Raw genomic sequence first — 12132 nt, 5'->3', positions numbered from 1 at the left:
CACCTGTGATAGATTTTGTACATGGCACAAAATGTGCCATCTTGGTGAAACAATCTACTATCACAAATATAGAATCATAAGATCTTGAGCTTGGAAGATCTGTGATGAAATCCATAGAAACAGAAGACCATGGTTGTTCTGGTATAGGTAATGGCTGAAGAAGTCCGTAAGGTCGATGACGAGGAATTTTTGATCTTGAACAAATATCACATGATTGTATAAAGTCTTTGACTGACTTCCACATTTGTGGCCACCAAAAATCTCTTGATATGAGTTCCAAAGTCTTATTATATCCAAAGTGCCTTGCTGCTGGAAAGTCATGACGTGCTTGAAGAACACGTAAACGTGCTTCTCCTTCTGGAACATATAGGCATCCTTCAAAATATAATAGATTATTCTTGAACTCAAACTTCGAAGGATCATGAGACTTGGAAGAATTATTCTCGATATCATAAACAAGAGGGTCTGAGGACATACTGGACTGGATTTGCTTGAGAAAAGTTGAATCAACAGACAATGTTGATTTCATTGCTCGGAGATGAAATTGCTCCGATTTCAAGAGGACCGTTCTTTGTTGCTCAAAAGCTGCATCTCCTTCTTTTGGTGCAAAATAAGAACGTCTAGATAGGGCATCGGATAAACCTTGTTGTTTTCCTGGCCGATAAGTGATAATGAAGTCGAATCTTGACAAAGACATACTCCAACGAGCTTGACGACGATTCAACACGCGTGCTGACATGAAATACTCGAGGTTCTTGTGATCTGTATACACAGTGACTGGACTAGAAGTGCCTTCTAGATAATGACGCCATTCTTGAAAGGAATCCACGATCGCAAGAAGTTCTTTATCGTGGATCTCATAATTGATCTCGGCTGTTGAGAATTTTCTTGAATGAAAAGCTATCGGATGGAGTTTGTCATCTGTTCCCATTTGTGATAAAACTGCACCCAAGGCAAAATCTGATGCATCTGTTTCCATAAAAAATACCTTGGAAAAGTCAACACGATATAAGACTGGTGCAGAGACAAACGATGTCTTCAAGGCTTCAAATGCTGCTTCCGCTTCTTGATTCCATTGAAATTTATCTTTACTAGTCAAGCGTGTAAGTGGAGCTGCAACTCGTGAGAAATCTTTGATGAAGATCCGATAGTAATTGACAAATCCCAAGAAACATTGGACATCTCTTACCGTCCTTGGAATCTTCCAATCCACGATTGTTTGGACTTTCTTAGAATCCATCATGAGACCATCATTTGAAATGATGTATCCTAAAAAGTCAACTTGAATAGTGTGAAATACACACTTTTCCATCTTGGCGTACAATCCTGCGTCTCTAAGTTTTTGTAATACTTGACGAACATGTATTTCATGTTCTTCGACGTTCTTGGAATAGATCAGGATATCGTCTAGATAGCAGACGACAAAATTGTCTAAGAATTCACGAAATACATCATTCATGAGATGTTGAAAAGCAGCTGGTGCATTCGTGAGTCCAAAGGGCATGACATTATATTCGAAATGTCCATACCTGGTTCGAAACGCAGTCTTCCATTCATCTCCTTCTTTGATCCGTACTAGATTATATGCTCCTCTTAGATCTATTTTTGTATAGATCTTAGCTTGATTCAACTGGTCAAGGAGTCCTGATATCAAAGGTAATGGATACCTGTTCTTGATTGTGATCTTGTTGAGTCCTCGATAATCAACACACATTCGTAAAGATCCATCTTTTTTCTTTACGAATAGAATTGGAGCTCCTGCTGGAGATTTTGAATGGCGTATGAAATTCTTCGCTAAATTCTCGTCAATATATGTCTTGAGTTCAGCCATCTCATCTTGCGATAAACTGTAAATTGGTCCAAATGGTGGCTGAGTTCCTTCCTTGAGGTCGATTGAACAATCATATGGACGATGCTCAGGAAGAATATCTGCATTCTTTTTCTCAAAAACGTCTTGATACTCCTGATATTGACTTGGAATGCCACTTGAAGTCTTTACATTTTCAGAAATAGGTGCAGCATAAATAGCAAAAGTTGATCCTTCTTTTGTTGCGTGTATAAATGCTTTTGCACCTATCAGTACGGGTTTTACTATACTAGACTTATAATTTTTTACTTGGTTCATAGAACTATTAATAACGCTTTTGGAAAAGTCAAGTTTACGCGAATTCCAATCTATTTGAGGGTTATATTTTTCTAGCCAGGATAAACCTAAAATAACTGGATTGGACGGGGATTTAATTATGTTAAAAGCTATGTAGCTATCATGACCGTCTATTGTTACTTTTATAGGATGAGTTTCATGAGTGACATCTCCAGAAGACAAGGGACGACCATCTATGACTTCTACATGTACTGGTTTAGGTTTCTGTACAAAGGGTATTTTACGACTTTTAACAAATTGTTCATCTAAAAAACATGCTGAGGCTCCCGAATCTAATAAAGTAGAGGCTTTGTAATTCTTAGGTCCTAATTATAAGTCTATTATAAAACAAGGAGAGGGTTCTGAGGAGAGGATAGGACCTTCATTAGGAGTTGTACAAGGTTCCAGCTGCACGGTCCCTATTGTAGCTGGACGAATCCGTTTTCCGACATGTTGTCTTCTTTGACCGTCGTACCCCTCATTTTATAGTTGCGTCGTTTCTTTGGACAATGTTGAGCAGTGTGCTTAGGTTCTCCGCAATATAAACATAATCCTTCTTGACGACGACGAATCTTTTCTTGCTCAGTTAGAGGTTTAAAACGTACCGCGTCAATTTGCATGTCTTCTACTTCCGAATGTACGTTTGGCAAAGATGTTGATGTTGCCATTGAGTAATAACGTTGAGGTTCCCGTGAATGATTCTCAGATCGAAATTCAAAAAGTCGATTATCACATTTTACCGCAAAATCGATTGCTTGACTCAAAGTTTGAGGATCAGGTAAGTTGAGCATCAATTTCTTTACTTCGTATTGCAATCCATAAAGAAATCGATTGATGAGTGCAGCATCATCCCACTTGATGTCAATTGCAAGTTGTCGAAATTGTGAAGCATATACTGTTACTGAGCGATTTCCTTGTCGCAGAATTCGGATCTTATTTGTTGCAACACGAGTTGCATCGTGTTCACCATACATAGATCGAAACTCCGCCAAAAAAGCTTCCAAATTGTCCAATATTGGATTTCGTTGTTCAAGAAAAGACGAAAACCACGATAATACAGAACCAGAAAGTAGAGTGCCAATAAACCTGACTTGTGATCCTGGAGTTGGATAGCTTTGCGGTTGAAGTTCAATTGCCAATTGTACTTGATTGATGAACCCTCAAAACTTTGATCTCGTACCATCAAATTTCTCAGGTAAGGCAATTCTTGGTTCTCTAGTGCTTATAGGGTGTTTTACAATTGGAGAAGGAACGTGATTTGTTGTAGATGTTGAAGCAGCTCCGATCATCTCTATATCTCCACTTTCTGCTATTCTTGTTCTTTCCTGTGTTGGTGAATTGAGTTGATGCATCGCAAGCATTAACTCCCTCATTTGCTCTTGCATTTGTGCCATTGCACTCTTCATTTCAACAAGCTCTGCCATAATGACACTAAGAAGAAAAATTTGTTTGATATTGCTCAAGACAAAAGAAAAGAAAGACTTGATAACAAAGAAGATACTAAGAACAATATCAGTTTAGAAGTGGATAATCCGCAAACTTCTAATACGCTTATGTCTTGTCAAGAGAAAGGGGTAATCCACTCTTACTCAAGAAAAAACAAAGCTCTGATATTGTAAGTGTACTCTTGTCAATCTGTCAAGGACAAGAACTCGATGAAAGCTAAAGAGTAAGTGAGACTTTTCTCAAAAAGAAATAGGACAAAATAGAAATATGTATATTAAGAAAGAAACTGGAATGGCTATTGCCAAAATACAAGAAAACTAGAGACCCTTGAAACTAGACTAGAAGCAAGAAAGGAGTTGACAAGAGTGAAGAGGGCTTCACTCTTGCCTCTATATATACTATCTAACTAGAAGCCACGTGGCGATGTTCTATAAGACCTCCAATATATGTTGACTTTTTAGGCCACATGCCTTTGCTTGCAAGGCAAGTTTTCTATGGATGGACCACGTAGTTAGCTTGTTCTTTAAGCTTCCAACATGTGTGGCACATGGCTAACTTGTTGACCAAGTTTCTAACCTAAAAGTCAACTATAGACTCCTATAAAGTCAAAGCAGCGTCTATGAAGCTTCTAAGAAGCTTCTCTAGAAGATATTACACAATTAACCTACTTTTATCTACTTTTACATACTTTTATCTATTCATATAGGTAATTATATGTATGTCCGTGACATATAGTTGAAATCAATGATCATGTTGAATTTGAGGTAAAAGAGGTATTAGATTCAACGATAAGATATAGAAGGCTTAAATGTCTAGTCTATTGGTATAGATATAATATCAACAATTGCACATAAAAATCAATTGGTAACCTTGTAAATACACAAATGAAGGTTCAAAAGTTCCATCAATGATATTCATCCAAATCAAAAGCAACAAAATGAAGAACAATAGCTTAGTAAGATGGCTTCACCATGAAGATTTTTACTTCTTGGCCTCATAAAAAAAAATGAAAGAGGCAATATCTGAAAAAGTAATTTTTTTAAATATTTAAAACATTATAAGTCAGTAGTTTGAGTTCACGACCATAGCTTATTTATATTCTTTTGATTTTGTCTACTTTATGAGATATAGATAGTCAAAAAATAGACATCCTGTTGATCATATCATTTCAATTAAATAGCTCACAGAGATAACCTCGAGATGAAGAACTCCTTGAAGTACAAAGATGTCAAAGAATATATAATAATAGGTCGCTATTAATTGTGTTTGAGGTAGAACTTACCTATGAAGGATGTCAAAAAAGAATGTTTGCAGGACAATTCCATAACAAATATATCGAAGATCATGGTTGGTCACAAGTAGAAGACTTAGGATACTATCTATGGCTATATGGGCCTATAAACCATATTCCTTGTAAAAAGAAACTGGAATATATAGCAGGCATCATGCAACAAATCTTCAATTTCTTGAGCATATATTCACTTACAACAAGATTGCTTCTCAAAGACCTCAAAGCTACAAGAAGTGATGTCACAGATATACAACTGAAGAAGGTTCGAAAACATTTTAGAAGGTTCTAAGGAGGTTCTTATAGATCCTAAAAGATTCTAGTAGATTTTTAGAAGGTTCCAAAAGATTCTATTAGATTCTAACAAAGTTCTAGAAGGTCATAAGAGATCTTAGAAGATTCTAGGAGGTTTTAGATGATTTAGGAAGTTGCCAAAGAAGGATCTTAGATTTTCTTTGTTCCTAAGCCTCATTAAAACTTCTCAAGAAGCTTCCTAGGACCTAATATATATAGGAGTTGAGGCTAAGGGGATCTTCAATCTTGACAACTCACTTCTTGTAGTCTAGCCAAGACCTTCTTTCCTTGTATTTAGTTATTATTTTAATGTCAAATTTACTCCATTTCTTGATCTTGAATCCTTATCTTATATATGGTTTCTAATATCAATAAGTGACACATATCCATAATAATTTATTTTTTTTCTTTACAAATAAAATTAGAGCTCTTGCTAGAGATTTTAAATAGCATATGAAGTTCTTGGCTAAATTTTCTTTAGCATACTCCTTGAATTTAGCCAACTCATTTTATAATAAATTGTAAATTGGTCCAAACAACAGTTGAGTTTTTTTTTGAAGGTCAATTGAGCAGTCATAGGTACAATGTTTTAATAAAGTATTTATATTCTTCTTCTTAAATATACCTTTAAAATCTTGAAATTATCTTGAAATGCCACTTGAAATCTTTCCACCATTAAAAAATAATACAACATAAATGACATAAGATATTCTTTCTTTTACAGCATGAAAGAGAGCTCTTTTACCTATAAATATATGTTTAATTGTAGTAGACTTATGAATTTTTATTTAATCAATTATATTCTTAATTATACTTTAGAAAAGTTAAGACTACAAGAAATTTAATTTATTTTTGGATTATATTTTTTTAATCATGATAAATCTAAAATGATTGAATTAAAAGGAGATTTAATGATATTAAATATTACAAAGCTACTATGGTTAATAGTTATTACTTCTATAGGAAGGATTTCATAAGTGACATTTTTTGAAGATAATGGATGACCATCTATGACTTCTATGTGAATAAATTTGATTTTCTTCATCAGAGATATATTATAACTTTTAGCAAATTCTTCATCTAAAAAAAATGATGAAGCTATTAAATCTAATAAGACAGAGGCTTTATGATGTTTAGATCCTAAAAGAATATTTATTATTTAACAAAGAGAAGATTTTGAAGAGAGAATAGTACCTTCACTAGGTATTTATTAATCTTTCTTTACTTAGTAAGAAGTTTGAATTATATCACATCAATTTGTATATCTTCTACTTTCAAATATATGTATTGAGAAGACATTGGCATTGTCATTAAATGATAGTAGCATTGAGGTGCACTTTTGCAACTTTCAAATTAAAATTCAAAAAGTCAATTATCACATCTTAGAACAAAGTCAATTACTTGACTCAATGTTTAAGGATTAAGTAAGTTGAACATCATTTTTTTTACCTTCTATTGTAATCTATGGAGGAATTTGCTAACAAATATAACATCATCTCATTTAATATTAGTTATAAGTTGTTAAAATTGTAAAGCATATAACATTACTAATCAATTGTCGTATCTCAAAATACAAATATTATTGCTTGCAATACAAATTGCTTCATGTTTTCCATACATAGATCAAAATTTTATTAATAAAGCCTTCAAATTATCCAATATTAGATCTCATCATCTAAAAATAAATAAAAACTATAATAATATTGAATCTAAAAGGGATATATCAATGAATCTAACTTGTGATCTTGGAAATTGATAGCTTTAGCATTGAAGTTCAATCACAAATTGTACTTGATTGATAAATCTTCAAAATTTGGAACTTGTGCCATCAATTTTTTTACGAAGTGTAATCCTTGATTTTCTAATAGTGGAAGGATTTTCCACTATTAAAGAAGGAACATGATTTGGTGCAGATGTTAAAGTAGCTCCAATCATTTCTATATCTTTATTCTATGCCATTTTTGTTGCTCCCTGTGGCATTAAATTGTGTTGATGCATTGTAAGCATCAATTCCTTCAATTTCTCTTGTATTTATGCCATTTCATTCTTCATTTTAAAAAGCTTTGCTATAGTGACACTTAAAGAAGGAAAGATGTCTAATGTTTCTTAAGACAAATAGAAGAAAAGATTAAAAAACAATATTAAATGTAATATTAATTTAAAAGATAATAATTGATAATTCCTAATATGCTTAAATTTTATTAAGAAAATGGAGTAAACCACTTTCAATCAAGAAAAGTCGTAGCTCTAATATTGTGAATATACTCTTGACAATCTATTAAAGACAAGAACTCAATGAAAGCAAATAAATAAGTAAGACCTTCTCAAATAAATATGACAAAATAAAAATAGAGAAGTATGTATATTAAAAAGAAAACTAGAATGGCTATTATCAAAAGATAAGGAAACTAGAGACTCTTAAAACTAGACTAGAAATAACAAAGTAATTTATAAGAATGAAGAATGCTTCACTCTTGCCTCTATATATACTATCTACCTCGAATCTATATAGCAACATTCTATAGGACCTCCAAAAATGTATTGACTTTGTATGATATGTATCTTAACTTGCAAGGCAAGTTTTCTATATAGGCGCTACATAATTAGCTTGTTTTATAAGCAATCAACACATATGATATGTGATTAGCTTGTTGATTAAATTTCTAATCTAACAAACAAATAAAAACATATGTGAAGTCAAAATAGCATCTACAAAGCTTCTAAAAAGCTTTTTAAGAAGGTATTATGAAATTAATCTACTTTTATTTATTTTTACATATTCATATTAGTTAAGTAATAATTATATTAGATATATATTCATAATAATAACATGTGTGTGAAAATAAAGAATAGACAAAGAAAAGATGAGTTGATCTAAATATAAAAAAAATTAATTTGAATATTTTGTGCTTAAATGCAATTATCATGCAATTGAACAAAAACTTCAGAGGGCATGTAAATATGCTAAAAACATGGATAATAAAATAAATAAGATATAAAAAGACATAATATTACAATTAACAAAAATTTTGGTACCTGTAAAGATATTATTCAGCTTGTTTTAGGCATTCAATAAGAAGATTTTAAGAATATTTTTAGAATATTCTATTAAATTCTAATAGATTTTAAAAGATTTCTAGAAGATTCTTAAAATATTCTAATAGGTTCTAGAAAGATTAAAGAAGTTGTTTGAGAAGCTTTTTAAGGTTGTTTTATCTTCAAGCAACATAGAAACTTCTTAAGAAGATTCTTAATACTTAGTATATATTAGAGCCAAGGTTGAAGAGATCTTTAATCTTGACAACACATCTCTTAAAGCTTTAGCTCATCTCTCTTAGTATTAAACTTATATTAATCAAGTTTAATCAAATACTTGTTAACTTTCTTATCAAAACTCTTCCGTTCAATTTCTTGTTTGGTCTTTTGTACAATGTATCTATGACAATTTGTCAAGACTATCTTCTTATCAATATTAGAATTTGATTCTCTTTAATAGATAGTATATTACTACTTTTTTCAAAGGCATTTAAACACTTTAGAAGTTACAACATATCCACATTTAAATTGGTATTATTTTTAAAACTTCATTTTTTTTTTTACAAGAAGGCTAGGAGTGAAGATGTTAGTATGGTTGAGTCTCTTTAGTCCAAGTTAGATATTATTATGAACACTTCAAATGCTTTAGCCTATAGAATTACTAAAATTGATAATTTTTTTGTAAGATTTCATGGTAATACAAGACTTGGAACAAGTCAGACTATGATCCAAGCTTCTATATCTAAAAAGGTGATAGTGTCAAGGACAAGAATTAGATGAAAGAAAATTAACAAATAAAAATTTTTCAAAAAAATATGATAAAATATAAATATATAAATATTAAAAAAAAATAGCTATTAACAAAAGATAAAAAAAAACTAAAGACTCTTGAAACTAGATTAAAAGTAAAAAAAGAATTGACAAAAGTAAATAAGACTTTATTCTTACCTCTATATATATTATCAATATAAGAACTACATGGTGACATTCTACAGAACTTCCAAAAACATATTGACATTGCACGATACATATCTTAATTTACAAAGCAAGTTTTTCATATAGGCACCACATAATTAGTTTGTTTCACAAACTATCAACATGTATGGTACATGGTTAGCTGTCACGGACATACATATAATTACCTATATGAATAGATAAAAGTATGTAAAAGTAGATAAAAGTAGGTTAATTGTGTAATATCTTCTAGAGAAGCTTCTTAGAAGCTTCATAGACGCTGCTTTGACTTTATAGGAGTCTATAGTTGACTTTTAGGTTAGAAACTTGGTCAACAAGTTAGCCATGTGCCACACATGTTGGAAGCTTAAAGAACAAGCTAACTACGTGGTCCATCCATAGAAAACTTGCCTTGCAAGCAAAGGCATGTGGCCTAGAAAGTCAACATATATTGGAGGTCTTATAGAACATCGCCACGTGGCTTCTAGTTAGATAGTATATATAGAGGCAAGAGTGAAGCCCTCTTCACTCTTGTCAACTCCTTTCTTGCTTCTAGTCTAAGTTTCAAGGGTCTCTAGTTTTCTTGTATTTTGGCAATAGCCATTCCAGTTTCTTTCTTAATATACATATTTCTATTTTGTCCTATTTCTTTTGAGAAAAGTCTCACTTACTCTTTAGCTTTCATCGAGTTCTTGTCCTTGACAGATTGACAAGAGTACACTTACAATATCAGAGCTTTGTCTTTTCTTGATTAAGAGTGGATTACCCCTTTTTCTTGATAAGACATAAGCGCATTAGAAGTTGCGGATTACCCTCTTTTAAACTGATATTGTTCTTAGTATTTTCTTTGTTATCAATTCCTCTCTTCTATTTGTTTTGAGCGTTATTAGACATCTTCTCTTTTCTAAGTGCTACTATGGCAGAGCTTGTTGAAATGAAGAGTGCAATGGCACAGATGCAAGAGCAATTGAGGGAGTTAATGCTTGCGATGCATCAACTCAATTTACCACCACAAGGAGCAACAAGAATGGTAGGAAGTGAAGATATAGAGATGATTGGGGCTGCTTCAACATCTACACCAAACCATGTCCCTTCTCCCAGAATGGAACACCCTTCGAGTGTTAGAGAACCGAGAGTTGCCTTGCCCGAGAAGTTTGATGGTACCAGATCCAAGTTTCGAGGATTCATCAATCAGGTCCAACTAGTAATTGAACTTCAACCCCAGAGCTATCCAACTCCAGGGTCACAAGTTAGATTCATTGGTACACTCCTTTCAGGTTCAGCATTGTCATGGTTTTCATCTTTTCTTGAACGACGAGATCCAATATTGGATAATCTGGAGGCTTTTTTGGCGGAGTTTCGATCCATGTTTGGAGAACATGATGCAATTCGTGTTGCAACCAACAAGATCCGTATTTTGCGACAAGGCAATCGATCAGTAACATTATATGCTTCGCAATTTCGACAACTTGCAACTGATATCAAGTGGGATGATGCCGCACTTGTGAGTCAATTTCTCTACGGATTACAATATGAGGTAAAGAAATTGATGCTTAATTTACCTGATCCTCAAACATTGAGTCAAGCAATTGACTTTGCTGTGAAGTGCGACAATCGACTTTTTGAATTTCGATCCGAGAGTCGTACAAGTGGGCCTCAACGTTACTACAATTCAATGGCAACACCGACGTCTCCTCAACACATACCTTCGGAAGTAGAGGATATGCAAATTGATGCGGTACGTTTCAAACCTCTTACTGAGCAAGAAAAGTCTCGTCGTCGACAAGGAGGATTGTGCTTATATTGTGGAGAACCTAAGCACACTGCTCAACATTGTCCAAAGAAGCGACGTAACTACAAAATGAGGAGTACGACTGTGAAAGAAGACAGTATGTCGGAAAACGAGTACGTCCAGCTACAATAGGGACCGTGCGGCTGGAATCTTGTACAACTTCTAATGAAGGTCCTATCCTCTCCTCAGAACCATCTCCTTGTTTTATAATAGATGTGCGTTTAGGACCTAATAATTACAAAGCCTCTGCCTTGATAGATTCAGGAGCCTCAGCTTGTTTTTTAGATGAAGAATTTGCTAGATGTCATAGAATATCATTAATACAAAAAACTAAACCTGTACACGTAGAAGTTATAGATGGTCGTCCGTTGTCTTCTGGAGATGTAACTCACGAAACACTTCCTGTAGATGTAGTAATAAATGGTCATAGTAGTTGCGTAATTTTTAATATAATTAGATCTCCCTCTAATCCAGTAATTTTAGGCTTATCATGGTTAGAAAAGTATAATCCTCGAATAGATTGGATTTCTCGTAAACTTGATTTTCCTCGGAGCATTAGTAACAGTTCTATTAATCAAGTAAAAAACCATGAGTCTAGTATAGAAAAACCCGCACTTATAGGTGCAAAAGCATTTATACACGCAGCAAAAGAAGGATCAACTTTTGCTATTTATGCTGCACCTATTTCTGAAAGCGTAAAGACTTCAAGTGGCATTCCAAGTCAATATCAGGATTATCAAGACGTTTTTGAGAAAAATAATGCAGATATTCTTCCTGAGCATCGCCCATACGATTGTTCAATCGATCTCAAGGAAGGAACTCAGCCACCATTTGGACCAATTTACAGTTTATCGCAAGATGAGTTGGCTGAACTCAAGACATATATTGACGAGAATTTAGCGAAGAATTTCATACGTCATTCAAAATCTCCAGCAGGAGCTCCAATTTTATTCGTAAAGAAAAAAGATGGATCTTTACGAATGTGTGTTGACTATCGAGGACTCAACAAGATCACAATCAAGAACAGGTATCCATTACCTTTGATATCAGGACTCCTTGACCAGTTAAATCAAGCTAAGATCTATACAAAAATAGATCTAAGAGGAGCATATAATCTAGTACGGATCAAAGAAGGAGATGAATGGAAGACTGCGTTTCGAACCAGGTACGGACACTTTG

General features: G+C 33.4%; 1 protein-coding gene across 1 annotated transcript; it reads left to right on the top strand.

The window, feature by feature from the left end:
* The first annotated feature begins 9340 nt into the window (after positions 1–9340).
* LOC149987501 (uncharacterized) lies at positions 9341–12132 on the top strand. Its single transcript, XM_090243942.1, has 2 exons — positions 9341–10365; positions 10768–12132. Exons 1-2 carry the CDS (start codon positions 10078–10080, stop codon positions 11083–11085), a joined length of 606 nt encoding a protein of 201 aa, XP_090100068.1. The 5' UTR covers positions 9341–10077; the 3' UTR covers positions 11086–12132.

This window comes from Physcomitrium patens, chromosome 17 (genome assembly GCF_059467195.1).
Source record: "Physcomitrium patens ecotype Gransden chromosome 17, ASM5946719v1, whole genome shotgun sequence".
NCBI classification, from domain to species: Eukaryota; Viridiplantae; Streptophyta; class Bryopsida; order Funariales; family Funariaceae; genus Physcomitrium; species Physcomitrium patens.
The sequence above is the reverse complement of the archived record's forward strand: the minus strand, read 5'-3'. Positions and strand labels throughout refer to the sequence as shown.

What these genes read in the sequence shown, in the direction of transcription:
- LOC149987501 (XM_090243942.1), top strand. Translation starts at nt 10,078, where the DNA reads ATGGCAGAGCTTGTTGAAATGAAGAGTGCAATGGCACAGATGCAAGAG. An exon ending in TCATCAATCAGGTCCAACTA is followed by an intron (nt 10,366 to 10,767) that starts GTAATTGAACTT and finishes TTTGCTGTGAAG; the next exon opens with TGCGACAATCGACTTTTTGA.